Consider the following 25,968-nt stretch of genomic DNA (forward strand, 5'->3'; position numbering starts at 1 on the left):
AACTTAGCCCTGAATTTCTGAAAAATAAGAAATACATTATGAGAGTGTGCACACATGCCATATATATATACATGGATTCAAGATATCACACCAGTTATACGTTCAAAATGTGAATTCGAACACCCATTGGTCTACTACAACTCGACCTTTATTGGTAATGAGGAGGAGACCGGAATATGTAAATTAAAATTAATAATGATAAATAAGAATTATAAGTACCGTAATATCAATTTAAATACTGAAAAAGTGACTAAATTTAAAATATATATTTTAATTATGGCTTAATAAAACTAAGAAAAGTATACTTTCACATTGGCGCTAGTTGCTAAACTCTCTTACAGTTGCCTGCGTTCTGCTCTGGAAGTGTCAGTAGGCTGACGGTAATTTCTCGTGCTTAGTTGTACAGCCGGATATCGTCTAAGGGTGTTTAACTGATAAACAATGGCAGAAGGACGCAAGTAAGTGCAATTTTATGTCAGAACAGTAGCTAATGATTAAATTTCCTAAATGCATAATTTGTAGAAATGGGGAAACGATTTCATGATAGATTTTGCGAACTTTTATGTTGCAACTGAATTTACATTGTCATGGTCGCCAGTCTTTTGTCACATTTCCAAACTCATATTTGCCGGAAGAAAAGTGTTTCTGATTATAGTTTTTTTGCAAACGTGGGATAATTTTCAATGTGTTGGCTCTTTATTTTTTTCCCTATATAATGAAAAACCCAGTTAAGAAGAAATACCTGAAAGCTCAATTAAAAATGTACAAATATTAGCCATATCATCTTTGAATATGTTAAATATAAATGCCCTCTTACTTTCAATTTTTATATATTAACATATTTTAAGTATTTATTTTTTTGGCTATTCTTTTGCCTTAAATGCTGCATGAAACCTCGCTTACTTTTGTTCTTTCCTTTTTCGTCATGCTGTGGAACAGTCCAGAAGATTTTACAACTGCAATCCTTCGAAGGAAGGATCGACCAAATAGGCTTTTGGTAGATGAGGCAATTAGTGATGACAACTCAGTTGTTACTTTGTCGCAGGTAATTCATTTTTGACCGAAATTCTTTAATGCACAATAATTACTGGTGTTTTTCTGTCATTTCTAATAAACTTAATGCTTACAGGCGAAGATGGATGAATTGCAGTTGTTTCGTGGTGATACAGTGCTTTTAAAGGGAAAACGACGCAAAGAAACTGTTTGTATCGTTCTCTCTGATCCAGCTTGCCCAGATGAGAAGATCCGGATGAACCGAGTAGTACGAAATAACTTGCATGTTCGTCTATCGGATATAGTTTCTGTTCAACCATGCCCTGATGTGAAATATGGCAAACGCGTGCATGTTTTGCCAATCGACGAAAGTGTTGAGGGGTTAACTGGGTGAGTATTAATGAATCATTTCGGCCGATGGAAATCTGTAATATTTTATCACTGTTAAACGAGTGACTTATCTTGTATCTTTTATAGAAATCTGTTTGAAGTGTATTTGAAGCCATATTTCCTTGAAGCATATCGACCTATACACAAAGATGACCTTTTCATTGTGCGTGGAGGTATGCGCGCCGTCGAATTCAAAGTTGTGGAGACAGATCCTTCACCATATTGTATTGTTGCACCAGATACTGTCATACATTCGGAAGGTGACCCAATCAAGAAAGAGGTATACTATAAATTTCTTAATTTTAACTAATTTTGCCATTAATATCTAATCATTCCTTCTTGTTAGAGAAAGTACACAATATGACTTATGAAGAAGAGGGCTCAATATTGCAGATTACAACATCTTCGGAGGTGATGTAATCTGCAACCTAGGAATATTTCCATGTTGAACCAGGGCTCTGATGGTGAATTTATTATTTTCCCAAGTTCTCTATATATTACAATGGAGTAATTTCAGAGTGTAAAAATCATTCACCTTGACTGCCATGGCGAATGATTTTTAATCTGAAATTGTTGCATTGTAATGCATATTAGCAGATGACTCATCAGAAAGTTACCATCGTGGCATCTCCTGCAGTTCCTTGGAATTTCTCTTGATATGCCCAATTAGCTCAAAGAAAAAGGCATATCTCTTTCTTTAGATGTCTATGCCCTGAATCTTCATCATTTAAGGATGAGAGATAGCTGGCTGTTCGAACACAAACATGGGTTTGGAGCCAGATACTCATGTGAAATATAACTTTTAGGGCCATGGCAATGCAGTGCAGAAGGAAAGGGATTTGCCATGCTTGTTCAACTTTTTGCAGATTTCAAGTGTCGTGCGATATTTTAATTATAAAATTACCATTAAACTCCAGGGTAAAGCAATGAATTAAAACTTTTTTTCTGGCAGAATTAATAAAGTAGAAATACGTGGTGTTCTCAGAGGAGGCAAATGTCATAGCAGGAGTTCGTCAAGGCAGTGTTCTTGGGCCATGACTTTTTCTAATTTACGTAACTGGTCTGTAAAATAATTGACATTCTGAAGTAAGATTCTTTGCCAATGGTTTTACCGACTAATGGATGAAGTAAACCAGTTCAATGCACCAAAGTAATATTTAATTCCTTGCCGACTGGGTTGTAAAAAATAACAGGCATTAACATAATTAAGAGCTTACATATAAATTTTTCAGAGTAAAAAATGTACATCAGAATATTGGTAAGAATGTACATCAATATACTCTTTTGGTGATAGGATCGCCAGAAGCAGTTATTGCAAATATTTATGTTTTTGCCTTCAGGAAACTTGGGTGGGTAGTTCAAGGAGATAGTTGGATGTGTAAGGCTTTCTCAGTAGTTCATTGCATGGTGGAAAATGTAAAGGGAAGTAGCATAGCCACAAAAGAAAGAGCTTATTAGGTCTTGGTTTTTTCTCTCCTTGAATACTCCCTTGAAAGTACGGGACCCATATGAGAAAGGACTTAATACAAAGATGGAAAAAGTGTAATTAAAGGCAGCCACTAATGTACTTAGTGTGCATGAAAGTTCAGATAGCTTAATGAAATTGTTGGGTATTCTGAAGTGGGAGAGTTTGCAAAATTGGAGAAAGAGTAGGTTAGGTGTGTTGCACAGAATAGTTAAAAGTGAAGATTTAAGGAAGGAAATAGAAAAACTTAAACTATATATGGTGTAATTCATGAGGAGAAAGGAAATTGTCTTTTAAAATAAAAATAATAACACCAAAATAAATGGAGAAAGTTTTCATTTTCAAATATAGGTATGGTTACTATGAATGGAACCAGTTACTTAGGGAGTTGTTTGAGCCCTTTCCAACAACCGTTAGGAGTTTTCAGATTAGATCTTAGGTAGTCACTGGACAAAGGATTGTGCCATAAACTTAATAATGACTATGCAGTGACAGTTTATAGGCATTGTGGATGGTGTAAAGTTAAACTGTGCAAGATATTTGTTGGTGTGTGACTTTGGATGGATATGAAGTTAGACAACATCATTTTGATAGGGGGTGGGCTTTTTTGTTGTGCAAAGTTTCTACGGTAAGGGTATTGCGAGAAATATTACACTTTAATTGTATTTTATTATAATTGATTTAACCCACCCGGAGGGTTAACAAGAAGGGCTGTGTGCTCTTCTGCTAGTTCTTAAGGTGTGGATACTTAATGAGATGGGTAAATTGTAAGAAGAGGTCTTACTGGCAGAAAGCTTCTTTGTAAATGAAGGAAATATTATAATTGAAAAGCAATTATTATTAACTTCTAGGCTATTTGTTGAGAGATTAAAGCGTGCATATTATGTAAGCCCCAGTAAACCACCTATCAGTCAGACAGGTGAGGAGAGAGGTCACTTTATGACTAAAAGCCTCATGGCATATGATTTTCAAGCATTTGAGTTATAGGGGTGTGTAGGTTCTTAGAGAGATCTGGTACCTGAAAAATTATTGTTTCATCATGCCAAGTGTTTTAAGGCATCACTCTGAACCTGGCGCTTGAAAACAGTGTGTTGAATTCTCTTATCACTTGATCCTTACCCTCCATTTAACATAGAGTCACGCATTCAGTTATATGGTACCAATTGTTTTCTATGCTCATATGCTGTTTCGTGGTCTGATGACGAATGCCAGTCTGATACTTTTGTTGTCATAGAAATGTACGCTATGGTGATGTCTAAAATTTGATTTCATACATTGGCTGTATTTTACAATCGTGGTAATGCAAAAGATGGATTGAGAATCATTTCAATGACTACTGCTATGGCCATTGTTTAAGATGCAATGAATCATTTTTAAATGCTTGCTGTCTTTACTCTGCTCCTGTGTATTTCATCTACAGGCTCTTTATAAATGCTGATAAACATTTAATTTTAAATTCCTAAATAAAACTGGCCATTTTTTTGCATTATAGGAGGAAGAAGAAGCACTTAATGCTGTTGGGTATGATGACATTGGTGGCTGTCGCAAACAGCTTGCACAAATTAAAGAGATGGTGGAGTTGCCATTACGCCATCCAAGTCTTTTCAAGGCTATTGGTGTGAAGCCTCCGAGAGGTATTCTGATGTATGGTCCTCCTGGTACTGGAAAAACACTGATTGCACGTGCTGTAGCCAATGAGACTGGAGCATTCTTTTTTCTCATCAATGGTAACTATGCAATTTTATATGCACTATGCTCATTTTTTGTGAATGTTTACATTACTCTTATATAGAGTGGAAATCCGCTTAGTATAGGTCACTATCATGGATTAGTGAAACTAATGGTATCACAGTTGGCTAATGAATTAAGTCCTTCCCTACTATGTGATATTGATGTCTTCACTGAATGTATGTATCACCTTGTTGCTATATTGTACATTAGGTACCCACAGTTTATGTAACAGAGAGAATGTGATCACCAAATACTTCTCAATGGAGATATATTTTTATTATTTCTCTGTACACCAGAAGTTATGCCTGCATATCTATTCAAATTAGCATGGTGTATAAAATGAAATCAACTCTAAGGTCATCATCTATTTCTTGGTCAAATAAAACTCCTAGGCCACTATTTTGACTTCCATTTTTTGGTACACAATAGTAACTTATCTTATGAAATGTAAAAAAATTGATGATATATCTGTATGATTAACAAATGTTTACTGTATTGATGTAGGGAAATTGTTTTCTAAAAAATAATAGTGGAATTTAGGATTTAAATGTAAGTACATGCTATTAACCAGGTTAAACACTTGATTTCTGCCTGTGAGTGTGTTTGGATAAGATTTTTAGGTATAATAACTCAAAAACCATTAATCTCAGTGCAGAATTAAATATTTAACAGCTTTAACAAAAGTAGATTAACTGATTAGATTTTGGCCTAAATTCACTCATTGAAATTGTGTCTTCCTTTTCTCAATATGTCGGTGGTCCCGCAACAAAAATAAACATTTAGTAGATAAAGATTTCTGAGAACTGTTTTTCTTAAAACAGTTATGTTTTCTTGAGCCAACATTTTTTCATATTTAAACATAAAAGAATTGAGTTATTAGCATAGGGCTTGAACCATTATATGGATAAAGCATGAAATACTCTTGTATTAAAGTATTAAGACTTAGAGTAAGTTAAGTATTTATTATTAAATACTCTGGTATTAAAATACTAAGTATTAAATATTCTGGTTTCCTGTCATCACATCTCACAAAAAATGTAGGAAACATTCATAGAGAGATTTCATATTTTTATTTCTTTGTTAATGTAGTCAACAGAGAAGCTTCATCACAAAGTGGAAAGAAAAAATGCAGTTATGTTAATTCTACTTGATGTTTCTCTCTTACAACCTGGGTTGCAATGCATAGTACATCAGGTACTTTTTCAAGTTTTGCCTCCCAAATACCTCTTGGTAATGGAGTAACAGTATGGATGGGTGTGAAAGGTGTTTTGGGATAGGACAGGAGTAGGAAAGGGTGGGGTTTCCAAGGAATAAGGTTTTGCATATCACATGATTACAAAAATATGTTACATTGTCTTCTTGAGTCTTTACATTACATTGTCCTCTTAAAAAAAATTTCCACTGCAATCACTTTCCTAGGAAGGGGAGATGAAGGTGGTGGGGGGCAGAATTGAAATGATTGGGGGAAGAGAGGTCCAAGAATTTTGGTGAGCGGTTAAAGGAAACGGCAGTGAAATCCTCATATTTATTAGTTCAATTCCAGGACATTTAATGGCATAAGTGTTATGGTGAAAGAGAATAGGGGAATGGGAGGGGGATCACTTGAACATCAGCTAATCAAATGTTTTTCAAGGAATGCTGGGTGATGTCTTGTGCCTTCAATACCTCAAGTCCTCTTCTGTTGCTGTCCAAGTGGAGGATATCTACTTGGTGTACATATGAACGCATGAAACATGCATATATCCCTTTATTTTTAAAATATTGGTTTCCTGGTAATCCATTTATTCTAAGGGTAGCCTCAATGCTAATAACTTACAATTTAAAAAAATATTCTGATCTGCATGGTGCAGTTACTTAATATATTTCACATATTCAAGTATTCTTCCAGCGAACAGTATATTCTGTTACACATATTACAATGTGACCATCTGACATTCCATGTAATTTCTGACATTGAAGTCAATAACTAATACCTTGCAGAAAATGTTTATAATCACTGAGTAGGCACTTTCAGGGTTTCCATCCCTGCAGTGTTCTGAATGAATCAATCCTTGAGAAAATATCACTAGTGCCCAGTGGTAATTGTGAATTCTTAAATTTATTTCCAATCGTTTGAAGAAAAGTGAGTTTTTTTGACCATCCTGTCTTTGGAAGTTTCATTATTTTTTCTCCCGTTTGATTGCCACAGCACAGAATCGTCACTCTGTTTCAAAGAATTGTGCCCACAAGCTGATTGTTCATTTTCTGAATTAGGTGAACGTTTTGATAGGTACAGGGTCGCACCCAAAAGTGGTAGGACTGATTTTTTCTTGCGCGAACAGAGCGGTGGAGGGGGGTCTGCCTGGCAGGGTAACGTGGAGGGGGCTCTTAGCAACAGACCGACACCAGCCTCAGTTGCCTGTGGGCTGTCGTTGAGTGAGGACACCGTTTTTAGTGAAGCAAGTTTTTTGTCCGCGTCCAAAAACAAAATGAATCTGAATTTAGAGCAACGTTATTCCGTGAAGTTTTGTGCGAAACTCGGGAAGACGGCAACTGAGACCCTCGATATGATCAAGCAGGCTTACGAGGACACTGCCTTAAGCCGCTCCACAGTATTTGAGTGGCACACATTGTTTAAAGAGGGTAGGGAGCTCGTTGAAGATGACCATCGCTCCGGGCGGCCGTCGACGGCAAGAACCGACACGAATGTGGACAGAGTGAGGACACTGCTGAACACAGACTGACGCTTAACCAGTGAAGAAATTGCAGACCAGTTGGGTCTGTCTGCATCCAACGTCCGACGCATTATTTCACAGGATTTGGCCATGCGCAAGGTGTGCGCCAAAATGATGCCGAAAATTGATTGATTGATGGCTCCTGGCCAAATACGGTGTTGCCACGTTGCCGCAACCACCCTATTCTCCCGATCTGGCACCACCGGACTTCTTCTTCTTCCCCCTGAAGAAAAGACAGCTCCAGGGACGACGTTTTGACTCGATAAAGGCCGTTCAAGAGGCTTCGACAAGGGTCATGAATGGCATCCCCAAAGAAAATTTCCTGCGGGCGTACGGGGAATGGGAGCAACGTTATACTAAGTGTGTAGCAGCTCAAGGAGCATACTTTGATGATTATTAAGTCGATGTAAGTATATCGTCAATAAAATTCTTGCAAAAAAATCAGTTCTACTACTTTTAGATGCAACTCTGTATTTCCATGGTGCCAGCCGATTTTTTTCTGCTTTGCAGATTACCGTTGGGAACTTTTTTTTTAACTCCTGAAAATCTGTGTGTAATTTATCAGCTGATTCTCTATGGGCATTTAAATTTCCACCATAACTCCCTTTTCTCAGATTCTGCATCACTTTTTAAACCGCATCATCCTGTTTATGCTCAAAACTCCCCCTTGATCCTGGAAGAATCATAGAAAACTTACCTTTCTTTGCCTTAGAGGACCTGAAGTAGGAATGCCTTTGGCTGGTGTTGGTTGGATCATCAGAAGATTTTTGTAGGTTGATTATGACATCGATGTATTCCTCATCAATCTGTTAATGCTACCTCGGTTATAAGATTACTCAAGAAGGTTTTTGCTTGTGAATTTTACTAACTGTTTGGACTGCTATCGTCAATTCGTTAGGAAGTTCTTTAGCCGCTTAATCTGTATCTAAATGACTAATAACATTGAGTTTTTGTTTTTTTTTAACCGGACCATATGTTCTTTCTTTGATGCCATTTTCCTCTGGCACTTTGCATCCACAGATATACAGTGAACTATATCCCAGAATGGGATGATGCAATTGAATTGCTGATTTATTCTCTTCCCTTAACATTGATCCCCCCACCCTTGTCTTACAGTAATTTCATGTTGCACGTTCCAATGTTTTTTTGGATGGCTTTTTCTTTGACAGACTTCCAGAAAATTATTAGCTTTCATTAGTGAGAGCAAGTGATCTCACCTTGATCGTTAAATGTATTCCATTCAATCTTTCCAAGTGCCTGCAATGAGGTAGAAAATGAGTGGGTGAAAATGATGGAATACTGGGGATTATTGTTGAGAGGAATCTAAAGGAGGAGGAAGATGAATTCAAAGCATTTTGATTAGAAATTAGATGTTGAAGCCTGTGGTAGAAAGAATGTTTGACAGATGAGGAAGGTGAAGGAATAGGATATGCATATTGGTTGGAATTAAGGGAGAAGGGAGGAAGTATGTGGAAGGGAAGGAAGGTTTATTGTTAGTATTGGTTGTAGGGTTGTGATTGGACAAAGAAATGAATCATTTTATAGTCTTGTGTCATCCCATACCTATTTTAAATGGTGGAATAGCAATTAGAATAGAATAGTCAAAATTATTTTTATAATTCAATTTGACATGTTTTTACTGTAATTTATAGTGACATTGGCATAGTTTTTTTAAAATTAGTTAATGATTAACTGTGAAAAGGTAACAAGTTGAGTAGTTTCAGGCATGATGTGGTGGAATTTGAACATAACATAGAACAGATAGTAAGAATCCACTTGATAATTTTAATTGTATAACCCGGTTTCAATGTAATACAATATCTTCAGGCAACATTACTGCCGAAGGTATGAAAAAGTATGTTGAGTAAAAGTTGAACAGCATTGTACAATAAATTTAACAGTCCAGAGGTGGAACAGTTAAAAGTGACCAAAGGACTGTATAGATCTTTTAAGATTAGCATCGATAAGGACTTTGAGGATGCTTTATTAGACCCTTTCTTTTGGCTGAAAACTAATGGGTGAATAATTATTTTTTGTAAAGATTTGCCCTACACAAAGACAGAGTTAACGAGTCAATTTAATTTAAGCTATCAAGTTGCATTCTATTCCCCACCAAAATATTCAGTGTTGTAAGTAAAACCTTACAGTGGAAGCTGAACTGTTTGAACTTGGTGTATCGGTTTTGTGAATACGTGAACATAGGTGTAGAGAGGGAGAAATTTTTTCCACTCAAATAACTAGTTAAAAGTTAGCAGACTGTTATTGTTGGAATGGTGGATTAATGTCATAAATACAAGACAGTATAAAATTTTAGAATTTCCTAAGTTCATTGTGAAAGAAAAATGTATTGAAAATAAAATGTGCTACTCTTCTAGAAAATTACAAAAATGGTAGTTATAATTATTTTTATGAAAATGCCAAAAATTAAACAAGGTATGTGGGGTACTGGAAACTGGGTAAACTGGAAAACTAAAAGAAACATTGCTGAAATTATAGAAAATTTATTGCTATAAAATGACAGTGGTGACTATATTTCCAATCCAGAATGCTTAGCTAACTTTATCAATATTCACTTCGTATACATACCCCAAAACAAAAAATAGGCCCAGCCCTAAGTGAATCATGCTGATTTTCAATGTGAAGATAGTCTCTACATCTATTTTTATTTCCTCAATCACAGAATAGGAATTACTGAATGTTGTTATACATAATCTCAGAAATAAGCAAGCTACTGGAATTGATAATATTTTATTTATGGTTATTTAAAAAAATGTATGCGGGCTATACAGAAAGTAAGTCACGTCGGCCCAGCATGGCGGTGGGTAGTGCTAGAGTCACCATTTTGGTGTTTGAACATGCGTATACTCAGTGCGCATTGTGCTGTGGTAGTGTGCAAACTGTTTCTTCTACTTTACTCTCTGCGAAGTGTTAAAATGTGCACTGCAAAAGAATATCCCATGAGTTGTGAAGGGTGATTTGTGATTAGGTTTTTACTGCCAAAAAACCATAAGCCCATTGAAATTATAGACAACTTTATGAAGTGTGCAGAGATGGAAGGTGGAGTGAGGCAGCTTTGATAGTAATGCAGAATTGCATGCTGGTGTAAACAAGTGGTAAAAAAATATTAGGCAAAATCAGATCATTGTGGAATAAGTGTCATAGCTAACAGATAGATGAAATCCTACCTTGAAAACAGAAAGCCAGGCGGTGGAGGGTAATAGGTACCTACTATATGCGAAGCAGCTACTTGTGTGTGCCATAAGGCATTATACTAGGTGCAATACTGTCCTTAATTTATATAAATCGTTTTACGATGAAATAATTGTTTATGGAGGCAGCACAAATTCAATACTTAGTAAAAAGAACAACTCATTTCTGGAGTATAGTGTTAATAATTCCCTAAGTAACTCTTAGGAGACGGATTCACATAAAATGAGCTTACAATAAATTTGGAAAAAACTATGTACAATTTAAGAAAAAAAGAAACCCTTGAAATGGATGCATACATCATCGGCAATAATATTCTGGGGAAAGTTAGCAGTACCAACAAATGATGAAAGCTTACACTGGAATGAGCATATTCCATGCATATAAATTTTCCAGAATTTCTTATGCTCTAAGAAAATTAGGTTTGGATCAAGCAGTTTTAAATCTACTGTGGTAATTTCCGATCTCAAGTGTGTTATGGAATTGTCTTTTGGGGCTCTGCTATGGGTGTTGACAAAGTATTCATGCAAAAAGGATTTAGATATATGGCCAAAATTCCAAAAGAGAATCATATACACCTCATTTTATAAATCTTGAAATCTGACCTGTAACATGTTCTCTCATATATAATTTGTGTGTGTATGCTCAAGAAAAAATTAGAGTATACAATGTAATGCCACAAGATAAAGAAGTTGCATGTAATACTGCATGCTACTTCATTGTTTCAAAAAGGACCCATTTATGCTGGCATTAAAAGTTATAATTGTTTATCTGCAGTCATAAAAAATACCAAATCATGTCAGATGTTTAAATCTGAGTGAAAATATTTTTAAATCAACGACGTTTTTGACTTAGTTGACTATTTTTTGTGAAGGTATTACAAGCAGTGATTTTATTATAACCATATCCCAAATTGTGTGCATACATTTTTGTTATTTTATGACATCTTACATTTCACCATTGTAAAATATCGAGGTGAAGTAATATATTTTCTACTCGGTGGATTAATTCACACAGCAGTGATTGATTGTGTATTGATACATTTTCTTGGAATGCTCTTTATTAGTATGTAAAAACAGATTTACAGACACATAATTGATATATTTGTGCTTAGTGGTGCATTTCCCACTCGCTTCCTAGAATATAATTACAGGAAGAAATGATTATGTTAGAGGTAACCTATACAGCCATGTGTCCCAGCCTAGTTAACTTCATGCTCTGCTCACATTTTTTGTGATTGTATAATTTTAATGTAATGCATATTTCTATCACAAGATAATTTGTACTCAAATTAGTTTGTCTAAGTGTTGAAGCTGAATATGTGACACTTGTACTGATGTAAGGATTCATAAAATAAACTCGTTAAACCGTGCATTTAATTTATAGCTATGCTACAGTTTTTCAGCTGCATTGTTTTTAATTTGTTTGAATTATTTGGATGATGCTTAACAAATCTTTGTGCAACATGAGGTATTCCAAAGATTTTTCCGTAAAAATGAGACCTTATCATGAAAATCATTATAAATGCAACAGATGCAGTGGATCTTCATAGTTTAGAGGTTTGCCTTTTGATATGGTAATCATAGATAACTTTGGACATGGTGTATTTGTAGAATGATGAAATTCCGCCCAATATGATTCAAACATAATTTTGGATTGCTGGCTTGTGTTGTTTGAGCATCATTAAGAATGTTCATATTACAAGATTCATGAAATGGATCTGATGTCTTTTTTAATGCAAGGAACTGAAATAAGGTCCTTACAATTTGAAAAGTGTACATTTCATATTTTGTTGGGAAGATCTGAATTTTAATCTGTGTGGTAACATGACATTTTCATTTAATTCCAACTTAATCAATTATAACTGGTGTCATCACTTGCAAAACATATTTCTTTATAAATGTCCTGTAGAAGAGGTTACGCCATTATTTCGAATTAACTGATATGACTATTTATTATGCAAAATGACCTGATTTCAAATTATGCAAAAGTATCTTCCTAAAGACTTGTATCTGACTTAAGTATCTACTTAAAGGGGGAAATAATTTTGCTTGGAAATGCCATTCAAATGAATATAGCTTATCAAAGCTGGATATCTGACAAAATATTTTCTAATTGTCTCACCTATATTTAATTAATTGTCTTCCTTCACCTTTGTCATATAATTTAAAATATTTATACTTATTTGCAATTGCTGGTTGATGTTTGTATCGACATAATTTTTCTCTCTGTATCTTAAAAATTTCCTTTTTGTTCAAGTAATAACTATTGATTCTTTTTCTCCTTATTTTTAGGCCCTGAGATTATGAGTAAACTAGCGGGAGAATCTGAGAGTAACTTAAGGAAAGCTTTTGAAGAGGCAGAAAAGAATTCTCCTGCCATTATTTTCATTGACGAATTGGATGCAATCGCACCAAAGAGAGAAAAGGTATGAAATTAGTTGAAAATAAAGATAACAGGTGTATTATCAAGGTGATAAAAGTTAACTTGACCAGTGTACTTCAATGAGGCTGGGGAATTCAAATTATCATGGTCTCTTTAAATTAGGTGACATTATATTTTGAAATTATCTCCCCATCAGTATGATAAAAATTTAATTCAAACATTGTTTCTCGTAAAGCATAACTATTTCTGGCCCTTGTGTTCAATTGAAAAAAAAAATAAATTAAAAAATGTTTTTTGATTTCAAAAAAATAACTTAATAATTAAGGAATTAAAGAGTTACAAAGTGTGGGGGTGCTAAAGGAGGCCTGGCTGACATTGTGTGCTTGATTTAAAAATTACAGCAAGCTAGAGAAAGAGACTAATTTTTTTGTGGCGTATAATTAGCAAAAAACTAAAATGGAGACTCAAAGGTTATTTAGCAGACAATTTGATTATGAACTTTTGATCTAGATAGTTAGATAGATAGATTTATTTGCCATAGAACAGTACATAATTGTATGGCTAACTTTGTGTGGAACTACAAAGTTAGTCCTTTCATTTATTTATAATGAATCGGTTCCATAAAGTTACGCCAGAAACCATTAATTATAATTGTATGGCCTTCGTTAAGATTCAATTGCATTTATAGGTGCATAAACATGTATACACATTCTTAGGAATAATAATGTACTATATATGTAATGTAATGAGTGTTAAAGGTTTAAAAAACAGATTTCCTTACATAGGCTCTTTCTATGTACTCATGGACACTATTAAAAACATTATTTACCAAGAAAAGTCACATTTTTTTGATGGGGGAGTATTTGTTTTAACTCTTCAGGAAGTCGATTAAACAGCAGTCTTCCTGAAACTCTAAATATTTTGTTCTGACTTCGCATCCAGTTGAGTTATTGAAATAAATTTTAATTTGTTCATAAGTTTTAGAGGTTACATTTGTTTTTAATATTGTTTCAGTGTATTATTTAGAGGAAATTTTATAGAAAAATAGACTTAGGATTAAACTTTTCATTCATAATCCCTAATAATACCTTGATTTTAACAGCTATTTCAATCGGAGCCTGCTGCCGCAAACTTGAAAAAATAGAGCACTTTTAGAGCCAGACAGCTCTAATTATAAAAAGGGTATCAAACTTATTGAACATCGCTGGGAAAAGTGTTTATAGCTGAAAGTAGGTTATGTTGAAAAAGGAATACATTTTTTTCCAAAATCTTTGTGTTTTCTTTGTTTGATCGGGTACTTATGGGATTACCCTCTTAAGTGTGACTGCCAAAGTAAGAATTCCTTCCTTTGAGCAGAGTAGTTCAAATTATACAGGAAAACTGCAATTTCAGCAACAATATTAAATTGGCTTTCAACTTCATTTTGATACTAATTTTATCGCATTAAATGTAATAGTTATGTTTTTGAGTGCTTATTATTCTTCATCTTCATATGATGCACAAACCTAGAGGCTGAAGTCTAAAATTAAAACCTCTGTGTTAGAAAAAAAGACTTGGAAGACCTTCTTTGTTATTATGAGCAATTCCATACAAGTATATTTTTCCTTTTGTTTTTATTTTATCTAGCTAGACATCTGTCAGTGTAGTGGTGGTGCTGATTCTCTTTAAGTGTCGGAAATGATTTGGGATGAACTATTTTTTTTCATTATTTTACTGTCAATTTTTTTTATTTTGCTTTATTTTGCCAACAATTATGTATAGAATACCAATTATTTTCAGTACATGGGGGAAAAATGGTAAATTAGAAGTGCCAAGATAATCATGATAACTTAAAGCACATTTTTAGATAACAAGTCTAGCTAAGTTTTCAGTATTTAGTTTTAAAGACAAACTAAAATACAAATTTAGGATCCTTATTCTACGTGCCTTTTTGTTAAATCTACTCTCCCCCTTTAAAATATTATGTCCTGATTTAAAATAAACAAGTACTCTTGTACATGATTTTGTTCATGTATTCTGATTTAATGCTTCTCTAATTCCAGACTCATGGTGAGGTGGAAAGACGTATTGTCTCTCAGCTGTTGACTTTGATGGATGGTATGAAGCAAAGTGCTCATGTAATTGTGATGGCTGCCACTAATAGACCAAACTCCATTGATTCTGCTCTGCGGCGATTTGGTAGATTTGATCGTGAGATAGATATTGGTATCCCAGATGCTACTGGACGTCTGGAGATTTTACGCATCCATACCAAAAACATGAAATTGGCTGAAGATGTGGATTTGGAGCAGGTGATTATTCTTCTTTTCTTTTACAGCTGCATGAGATATCTTAATCTGTTTCTCTATCCCTTATCAAGCCTTTTAAATTTACCCCAAACGCTGTATATGAGCTTTTCAATTTTTTTTGTATCAAATGTAGTGAACAACTAATTTCATGCATTAGGGGGTACAAAAGGTTCTTCACAATGGTAGCAGTGACAAGAGTGTGAGTGAATAAACAGTTAAGGAAAAAACAAATAGATGTAATTATAGTTAAACTGCAAGTGATACTTTGCCTTGTACATACCATAATGCCTGAAATGTTAATGGCCAGTCCCAGCATGCAACCCATTTGGAATATGGGTAATTTTATTATAAAAAGCTTTGTCAAAGTTTCTTTTCAAAATTTTTTTCAAATGAGTATGAATGATATTTAAAACTAAGTTTTCTTTTAAAAACTAAACCCTTTTTTGGTTATATAAAATTACATATATGAATTAATGATTTATGATAATCATAAGTAGTTATTTTCATCATCTGCAATGATTTGCCTAAATGCTGCTACTACTATCAATAACATAACGAAATATTTAACGTATTTGTTATCATTTTGGAGAAAACATTTTTAAATTGTTTAAAATTTTTAGATCAATGTATTGAAAATACTGTCTCAGGCCATGGATGTTACATTTCCTTGGAACAGCAAATGGGAAATTAGTTAATCTGTACCCAGATTTAGAAATGTTGGAAAAAATTAAAATTTGGATATGGTTTTTAATTATATTTAATATGCAATGAAAAATTTGCTAACAACAATTAAACCTTTGGAAACATTTTTTTTTAAATCCACCTTAACTTTTAAAAAAGTGCACAGGTGAGGGTTTACAAAGATTTTGTGGATGATTTTCCAAAAAAACTTTTTATAAGTCTTCAAAAGTGTATTCTTTGTTGAACAAAATTGCAGAAACATTACTCAGAATAAATGTGAATAAGCAGCTAACACTACCCTGGAGTAGTTATAGTGGTGAATGTGCCTATGTGTGCTGAAGTAGAGGAGTAGAACAGATGATTGAAGTGGCCAGTGGGAAATGCCTACGTGCAATGCACATTATGCTGTTATTGGAAGTGCAGGGCTTAGAAAAAAATTTCCTCCATTGTTGTTTGAATTTATTGGTGTCTGATATGCATCATCAAAAAAATCACTGTTTGTATTTAGAGACCAAAATAAAATTAATGAAAGAATGAATTAATGGTAAGTATCTAGAGGCAGAAATTAATGTCTAAAAATTTGCATATGTTGAGCAGTTTGTTAGTCAAGGCACTACTGCAAGTCATAACATATTAGAATGTTAGTTGTTTAAATCATTAGTCTCTTTACCATGTGCAATTCGACATGTGTAATAGGTATTTCACAACAGATCTTATGATATTTATTTCAGCATTTGGATGTAAAGAGTTTCAGAAAAACAATCATCCCGTTCTGTTCACTAATTGCCGATTTTTTCATAAATTTTGAAGTTGTATTGAACTAAGGTTTTATTGGGCTTTTTGTAAAATGCCTAGTTATCGGATAAATTATTATTATATCTGTATTAAGCTGCCTCTTGCTTAAAACTCACATATAAAATGGCATGTTAAGGCATTCTGAGGTAACCTGCAAGTTAGGGATTTGGTAGATGGTTGGGTAGTGCTCTTCTATGAGCTTTGTTTGGCATGATAATTTTTGCTCCTGTGGATATCTAGAGAGGAGACTAAAGCTGGCTTCTTCAGTGTCATTTCTAATATTGGGAATTTGACTTTTATTGCCTTTTCATTGATTACTATTTTTAGTTTAAGCTCTGATAGTCTTTTTGAGGAGTTTCCAAAACAATAGCAAAAAAACAAGAGCATAAAGCATGATGCATTTGCTGCACTTTGGGTATCATTGATGTTTTTATTAGAGTGTTGGAGAGATTTTGGATTCACTTGCTCCATCAATGTATGTCTGTATATTATTTGAAAAATTGAGCTGGTCTGCCAGCTTGGAAAAACCAGAAAACCCAGGGAGTCACACGTAAGAAAAACTCAAGATTTCAATGAATGTTCTGGAAAAATCAATGTTTGGTACATTTAATGTTCCCTAACTCATTTTGAGTTAATGCAATAGATGGTGCTTATTTTTTGCACAAGGATCTCAGTTCCTCACTATGGCTGTTGCCTTACTTGACCCTACATTGGGAGAAAGTGCATTGATATTGCCCGAATTTAGGCAATGCTTCATGCTTTATAAGAAAATAAGGGTCCAAACCTTTAACTCTCTGTATATTTTTATGCTGTAGTAGTTTTACTTATTTTTATTGTAGTAACTGTATGTTTGTGATTTCTGTCACTTCTCTGCTTTTCACCCTAGTACCTATTTTAAGCCCAATTTGTCTGCATTGGATTTTTCTTTTTGATTTCAGAGATTTGGTATAAGTTAGTAGAATTCAGGCATCATACTGTGAATCATTGATTCCCTCTGGTTGCCTCTGTTATGTGATAATAAATACTGTCATTTCTCATATCCTAATTTTAGTATTGGAGGATTTGGAACTAAGTACTCCAGTATCTGAAATGTACTACTCTCCAGTGTATTATAATAATTATTATTATTACTTTTTATTTGCCTAGAGATCACAATACAAAAATACAATATAATATGTACTATATAATATATCAATGTACACTCTATTGTATAATATATTGTCCTTCAATATAGATTGCTGCTGAATCTCATGGACATGTTGGTGCTGATTTAGCTTCATTGTGTTCTGAGGCTGCCTTACAACAGATTAGAGAGAAAATGGATCTAATTGATTTAGAAGATGATCAAATTGATGCAGAAGTCTTGAATTCACTCGCGGTCACCATGGATAACTTTAGGGTGAGTGTTTAGAGAGAGAGAAGGGTATTTTTTGTTTGAGTTAAGTGTAAGAATTTTTAATGAAGGTATTTAATTATAATATTAAAATAAAAGCTTGTACTGCTCTCAGATGATTATTTTCAAATATCTCAGCAAAGACAATTGAGATAAAGTGAGGTGTCCAATTTGATACCGTTGTAGCTGAACAGTAATGCTCTAGGTTTCAAGAGACTTTACTAGAATGTGTGCAAAGAAAATGAAAATAGGGGTGACTTGATTTACAAGTAGATGATTGAAAGGGAGAATTAGTATAAAGATTAAGAGCCAAATGGGTAGTTAAAATGTAAAAGGTAGAGCCAAATGGGGGGTCTTTCACTGTGATCATCTTAAAAGGGAATAAATATGTTGTTGAGGTGAAGTGCTATAGTATTATTAGGAATTAATTTATATGGTTGTTTTTTCTTTAGTTTGCCATGGGCAAGAGTACCCCAAGTGCTTTGAGAGAAACAGTTGTGGAAGTACCAACTGTCACATGGGAAGATATTGGTGGTTTGGAGAGTGTGAAAAGGGAGCTACAAGAATTGGTTCAGGTTAGTACAGAACATCATCATCTGATGGATTTTATCTTCAAAATATGTTACAATTTTTTTATGTACTTGCAAAAGTGATAATTTTGAAGTTACTGTGGAAGATTGATTTTAAGTAAGCATCTTTATTTGTTCTGCCATCTTTTCTTTGTGAAAATTTGGTATGAGATAAAGCAAGACCCATTTCACTTTTCGTTCTAAGTGTCATATTTTTCTAAATTTGTGTTGAAACTATATGCTGGTTATCTGTTTGGAATCAGTTGAATGTATATGCAATGTTTATCTGATTATTTCTGTTACTTATCTTTATTAAATAGTATCCTGTGGAGCATCCAGACAAGTTTTTGAAGTTTGGAATGCAGCCATCTCGTGGTGTTCTGTTCTATGGCCCTCCAGGGTGTGGTAAAACACTTTTAGCCAAAGCTATTGCAAATGAATGCCAAGCAAATTTTATATCTGTTAAAGGACCAGAGCTTCTAACAATGTGGTTTGGAGAGTCAGAAGCCAATGTCAGGGATGTTTTTGATAAGGTAATTGTACATGTTTTTCAGTTGGCACATCACTGTATCTTGATTCATAATGATTTTGCTATGTGATTAAATTTTCCTGAATTATCTTCTTAGGCACGAGCTGCTGCCCCCTGTGTTCTGTTTTTTGATGAGCTTGATTCAATAGCTAAAGCTAGAGGAGGCAATGTAGGGGATGCTGGCGGTGCTGCAGACAGAGTAATCAATCAAATCCTCACTGAAATGGATGGTATGGGCACAAAGAAAAATGTGTTTATCATAGGGGCCACCAATCGTCCAGGTTAGTGACTTCACCTCTGCTTTATCTCATTTGTCTCTTTGTGTTCAAAGAAACCATAATGTTGGATTCAATCTTAATACAAATAACATAGGCAATATATCTTTTATTATTGGTAATCCACTGGTTAAAGTAGGTTTTGCATGGATACAGCCTATTTGTTGTTCCCCAATCCTTCCACCTATTAGGCATGGGCAACACTACCTGGAGCAAATATCACCGCTCCCAACAGCACGGCTCTAGGGGTCATCAGAACACTAATGCCTGTTCAACCACGTCAAGTTTTAGTGAATGGGGAGGGACATCATATCCAGTAGACCATTAACTCCTGAAAAGGCATTTTGGAAAATTAAGTCCCTTCTAGAATTTCTTCAGGAGGAGTATTTTAGATATTTGTTTGTAATCATTAGCACATAACTTATGAGTAAGCAGGTCAGAATAATCAAAATTTTATTTCTCCAATCTGTCTTTTTATCTTATCCTTGGGAAATTTCTGTTGACAAGGTAATCCAGTGGGTAGAGCACTGGGCTAGTGACTAGAGTGTTTAGGTTTGATTTCCAGGACACTAATCTTCACCCAAGCTGTGCTATTGTTTTGTTACCAAAACTATATGGGAAAACAAAGATGGCATATGTAAAGGACCTAGACCCCTGACCCTGATGTGTGAATTTTGTGATGATAGGCTTAGTATTCGCGGAGGTCTACCCTCACCTAATGAACCTACCTCTGGGTTGATAAGTCATTATCCTTCTTTTCATCTTCGGTCTCAAAAAATGTTTATAGTCGTTGATGGTATGTTTGGTGCTCTGAAAATTTCTCCCATAATGTGCCTAATTGATGAGCATTTAATATAGTTGATGTTGCTAATTTCCAGAAAGTAAGATTAGACTTCCTTGAGAAAGCTTTTGTTATTATTATTATTAAAATTTACATGTGCAGATAGACAGTGTTAGGTGGCACATAAATCCCAAGTAATCACAAAATATAATAATTAAAATCAGTCAGTAAAACAAAAGTACACTTGAAGGAAACTTCCAAACAAGTCTCTTTCACAAAACAAGAAAATCCCCATATCATTAACCTCAATCAATCTGCAAGAAAAAAAAGATAAATATGCCTTCGTCTTTCTGGCTGTCTGGAAGACCTCTAGTTAAATACAATCATCCTCCAGATTAGTTGATTCAGGCAGTGGTATTTTAAAATGTTCTCTATTTTTATTTGCCTTCGCGTATGCACCCTGAGAATAGTCACAGTTGCTGGTTGACATACCGTTGATAGCTGTTGGTTTTGGTACTGTGGGCTGGCTTTTTTTGGAAAGTTACCAATTAATCGCAAAATTAGTATTTCTTGATGTAAAAGATGGTGGGTGATTATGAAAAATCAGTTCTTCATTGTGGATGCTTGGGAAAATATATTCATGATACATCATACTTATATTATTATATAAATATATATACGAGGTCTGTCAAATAAATACACGAACTGAGGCCATAAAAACTTAATTTTGCAAAATTTAGTCTACATTGATTTTGTCCTCTTCAAAGTGCTGTCTATTTGTTGCAATGTACCTATTCCATCTTCTTTTCCACTGTTTATAGCACCCCTGGAAGTCCTCGGCAGTTAGGGCTTTAAGTTTTCTCATAGTTTCTTGCTCCATGGTGTCCACATCTTCCCAGTAATGTCCCCTCATCACAGTTTTGCATTTTGGGATTAGGAAAAAGTCGCAGGGGATGATATCTGGTAAATAAGGAGGATGATCAAGGATGATGATTGAATATTTTGCCAGAAACTGACAAAAAAATCAATGCTGAATGTGCAGGTGCAATGCCATGGTGATGGATCCATCCATCATGTTCGGCAAAATAGTTTGCACTGTTGATTTTCCTAAATTCAGTTCATCAGCTATCATTTTGACAGTTTTTCGACGATCAGTAAGGACAAGGGACAGCACACGATCAATGTTGTCAACACAGGTGGTTAAAGGTTGTCCCGGCCTTGCATCATCCGTGGTGTCTTGTCAGCCATCTTTGAAATGCTTAATCCACTTGAAAATGGATGTTTTCTTCAGAGCATTATCATTATAAACTGCTGTCAACATTTCAGTAATATCTTGATAACTTTTACCGCACTTCACCAAAAAACTTGATGTTAAATCGTTGCTCCATGATTTCGTCAATTTCAATTTTCGACAGACAGTAGAAACAAGGACAACAGAAACCAACATAACTGACACCATACACATAGCTTGACAATCCACCCAGCACAGATGGCTCATTGGGTCTCGGGCAACTAGCACCGCTAGAAGGCTGGACTATAGTCTGCTTCATGGCTGCCAGATTGCACCAGTAGAGCATTTATTGCATAGACCACGTTTAATATGGGCTAATGGAGTTGGTTTTTATAAAATTATCAGATTTCATTCTCTCAGCAGATATATCTGATATGGTGTTTTGGAATTTTAATCGTAAATCTGTTATGTTTCATTTTCTATTCCCAAAAATTTGATTGTCATGAATAATATCACCTGATATGCAAATCATTTAACGCACAATTGTGATACGTGGTACTTGCAGCACTGCTATGAATACCCCAAAGTGCATAAATTAGAAAGCATTAATCTCTTGGAAGTATACCAGGCACCATATTTTGAGTTAATTCATAATTGTATTACAACATTCTCTATATAGTGGAAAGATGCTATCTTCAGTATTGATTCATTACACCACATCAAGTTTGTAGCTATGAATGCACTGTTTTGATGTGAGGAGGAGACTATGAATTTAACATTAGGTATTCTTGAGATCTGTCAGCAATTCATTCGCTGTAGCAATTTCTTACCATCAGAGTATATTAGAGAATTGAGATGCAGTGGTATTATAATAAAAAAGGGAATCTTCATCGTAGAATTATAACAAAGAATGAGAATCCTCATCATAAAGTCATAACAAAGAGTGAGAATCCTTATCAAAGAATTGTAATAAAGAGTGACAATTGTCTTAAATATGCAACACTCTAATCATCATCATGAATCCCAAGGATTGGTTTCTAGCAGCTCTTGAAACGATTCTATTCCCTGCCAGCCTTTCATTTTTTCATAGATCCATGTACCTACATTTTCTATAACCTTTTTTTTTTTCAAGATTGCATCAAGAGAGAAGAGCCACATTGGCCAAATACACATTCAAACACGAAAACCCACCTTACGGCAAACAAATATTTATTGCCATGGAATTAGAATTGAGGAAAAGCTTTCTTCTGGCTATGCGTGCCAAGAAACGCATTGGCCCTATCCTTTATGACATTGTATGATTGCTTACCTACTCTCCTTTCCTCTTGTGTGTTGTCTATTTCTCCTTTGGTGAATGAAACAGCCCCCTGATGCCATCTCTTGGCCAAAGAATTGGGGCAATTGTTTGCATAAAGACCCCGCAGATATCAATGTAAAAATTTCCTAGACAGCTCAAGTGGAGCAAGCCCAGCAAGTTGAAAGAACCAGTGTTCAAGTCCCAGTCAAGGATATATTTTTGCACTTGTGATCTGCTCGATTCCGGCTTCCATACCTCTCCTGTGTTCGTCCTTCGTGTGTGTTCCTATCCCTTTTCCTTATATCTATTGTGTATATATGAATATTCAACAAATCTCTTGACGAGTAAATGCATTATTATTATTATTTCTGTTAGTTTATCCTTTGCCTTCCTCTATTTTTCCCTCCATATTTCCTTTGATTTTGGTCTTCCATCGGTTGCTGTCCTTCGTAGTGTCCTCTATAGCTGCCCTCATCCCCCTTGTGTTCTTTCATCTGTTATTCTATTAATCTATTTTATTTTCTTAATTCTTCCATAGCACCCCGTTTTTCCATCTCCTCTAACCATTTTTATGTTACTTATATTTCCCATGAATTACTTCAATAGAAAAATAGGCTACATGTATAATTTTTTGAGTCCTTATGTCTATCCTAGTACTATTTGCTATTTTTAGATGTTTCTTTTAACACAAAGAGTTTTTTGCATTTGTATATGCTTACAATATTTCTCTTGTTTCTTCCATCATTAGTGATGTATGTGTAAATGTTCTGTTTAAATAGCATAACTCTTCCACATTTGCTCTCATCTTTCCTTGTTCTTTTTCAGATTATTTTTCCTACTCTGACTGCCGGCCATTAGTTTAATCACTTATTTTATCTTGAGACTAAAATTTTGTTAGTAGTAAAAATTTCCTGACCTCCTGATTCCTTTCCTGATTATTTTGTATGGTTAGTGGTCTCAGGGTATTTTGCCACTTTTGCACGTAATGCATTCCACCTTCAATTTGCTTAGCAAATTTTCTTTTTTAAAATGCCTTGAGCTGTCAAGATTCACCATTATCATTTGGTGATGACAATGATGAATTTTATCACTGCTGGTAGCAGGTTATAGAAATGTGCCAATATATGTTAATGGAACTTTGCAAAAAGTAGAGCTTGAAAGGGGGCCAAAAAAGGAATAGTCGTCTGAGGAGGGGTAACATGATTTCTAAATAGAGATATCAAAGACCTCTAGTAGGTGCTTAATAGAAATTCATTTATAGTGGTTAAGTTAATTACTAGTGTTTTACATGATAGAGTTAAAATAACCGTGACATTCCAAGTAATTAGTAACAATCTTTGATATTTTTAGATATCATTGATGCTGCTATATTAAGACCTGGCCGTTTAGACCAACTTATTTACATCCCTCTTCCGGATGAGAAATCACGGGAGGCTATATTCCGTGCCAATCTTAGAAAGTCTCCAGTATCAAAGGTTAGTTTTTCACTGCATTATGTTGAAAAGTAGTGTATTAGTTTTTTGTTAGTATATTAGTTTTTTGTTTTTGAAAAACTAAATTCTCTTTTTGAAAAAGCAGTACCTAATAAATTTTTATTGCAGGATGTGGATCTCTCGTATATAGCCAAAGTTACTCATGGTTTTTCTGGAGCTGATCTGACAGAGCTTTGCCAGCGTGCTTGTAAATTAGCAATTAGACAGGCAATAGAGGCTGAAATTCGGAGGGAACGCGAGCGTGCTTCCAGCAATTATGCAGCTATGGAGGTGAGTTCATCTTTCATCTATGTTTGATAACAATTATTTGTTACCTTATGTTTAAAAGCTGGTAAAGAGCAGAAGTCCCTGAGAATGCATTGCAGGCTTCTAATATAATTTTGAGTTACTGTTTTCTTCTAAGAGCTCTAATTTTTATAAGAAGAATTTGCCACAAGAAAACATTTTCTACTTTGCTGAAGATTAAATTTTATTAGTTATCCTTGGCGCGATTTCTCAACAATGTCTTCTAGAAAGTGCTGCTCATCTCATTCTGAATGAAGAAATACCAATTGCCATAACCAATTACCATGGACGTATGATACAATTAAAAATAATCTCCTGAAATGTTTTCTTTAAAATGTTAATGAAAGAGAAACTCTAGTATATTTGTTTGCATGATTTTAAGTTCAAATTTGTTTATTAAAGTGTACTTGATGTTAGATGAGTGGAAAGTTGAGTAAGATTCATGATAGTGACTCAGATGACACTCATTTAATGTACCAATGTATATGTTTTAGATGGATGAAGAAGATCCAGTCCCAGAAATTACCAGAGCGCATTTTGAAGAGGCCATGCGCTATGCACGGCGGTCAGTATCTGACAATGACATTCGCAAATACGAAATGTTTGCTCAGACTTTGCAGCAATCCCGAGGGTTTGGCACTAATTTTAGGTAAGTTACTCTTAATTCTTTTTTTTAATGTAATGAAATAACCAAATATTGTTATTTGGTAATGTATTTAAACGATATAAATGCAACTTTTACATAAATGGCATTATTTCTAACCTGATTGTTATTGAATTACAGATTCCCAAATCAGTCTGGAAGTAGTTCAACTCCTGGTGGTACTGGTGGAGATCAGGGCAATTTCCATGATGATGGAGATGATGATTTATATAGTTAGGCCCAAAAGTGTGTGAAAAGGTACACAACCCAGTTCGCACCACTCTCTCTCATCTCACTTGAAGGCCATGTCAGTAGTTGATCTACAAAGGGCATTGTGTGGGGTGATAAGCTGCCTCACTGTTTTATTCACATTTCTTTAGACTTTTTGTAAGGCTTTATTTGCCATTGGTTACACATTATAAAATGGTAATTTTTACCAAACATAAGGCGTAGTGAATGAACCAACTGATAATATTGAAGTTAAAAAAAAAGATTTGTTGAGTGATTAGATGTGATGCTGTTGAATGAGTTAGGGTATTGGGATGTGGACTGTGCACTGATGTGAACAAACTGTGGTGTCCACATCAGTGGAATATCTGAATGAAGATGCTGTGAAGAGATTGCTTATTTTTTTGAATTGTGATTCCATTTGCCAGATTCAACTTCTGGCATTTTTTCAATATTAATATTCAACTTTATTTTCAGGCTGACATTGATATCAAAGCCATTTAGTAATTACTGAAGGTGAGGAGAGTGTGGTGAATGATTGATTCCCTGTATCCTAAATCTTTCCAATAAATTTACATTAAATCCATTATTTTCA

General features: G+C 34.6%; 1 protein-coding gene across 1 annotated transcript; it reads left to right on the plus strand.

The window, feature by feature from the left end:
* The first annotated feature begins 359 nt into the window (after nt 1-359).
* Nucleotides 360-25,968, plus strand: TER94 (Transitional endoplasmic reticulum ATPase TER94). The gene is made up of 15 exons (XM_071598633.1): nt 360-458; nt 940-1,045; nt 1,130-1,383; nt 1,471-1,663; nt 4,341-4,575; nt 12,795-12,928; nt 14,928-15,176; nt 17,884-18,048; nt 18,495-18,617; nt 18,932-19,144; nt 19,238-19,421; nt 24,075-24,199; nt 24,326-24,487; nt 24,997-25,151; nt 25,287-25,968. Exons 1-15 carry the CDS (start codon nt 442-444, stop codon nt 25,381-25,383), a joined length of 2,412 nt encoding a protein of 803 aa, XP_071454734.1. The 5' UTR covers nt 360-441; the 3' UTR covers nt 25,384-25,968.

Source organism: Hetaerina americana, unplaced genomic scaffold (assembly GCF_022747635.1).
Source record: "Hetaerina americana unplaced genomic scaffold, ioHetAmer1.1.p SCAF_10, whole genome shotgun sequence".
NCBI lineage: Eukaryota > Metazoa > Arthropoda > Insecta > Odonata > Calopterygidae > Hetaerina > Hetaerina americana.

What these genes read in the sequence shown, in the direction of transcription:
- TER94 (XM_071598633.1), top strand. An exon ending in AGGGGCCACCAATCGTCCAG is followed by an intron (nt 19,422 to 24,074) that starts GTTAGTGACTTC and finishes TGATATTTTTAG; the next exon opens with ATATCATTGATGCTGCTATA. An exon ending in GCAATTATGCAGCTATGGAG is followed by an intron (nt 24,488 to 24,996) that starts GTGAGTTCATCT and finishes TATATGTTTTAG; the next exon opens with ATGGATGAAGAAGATCCAGT.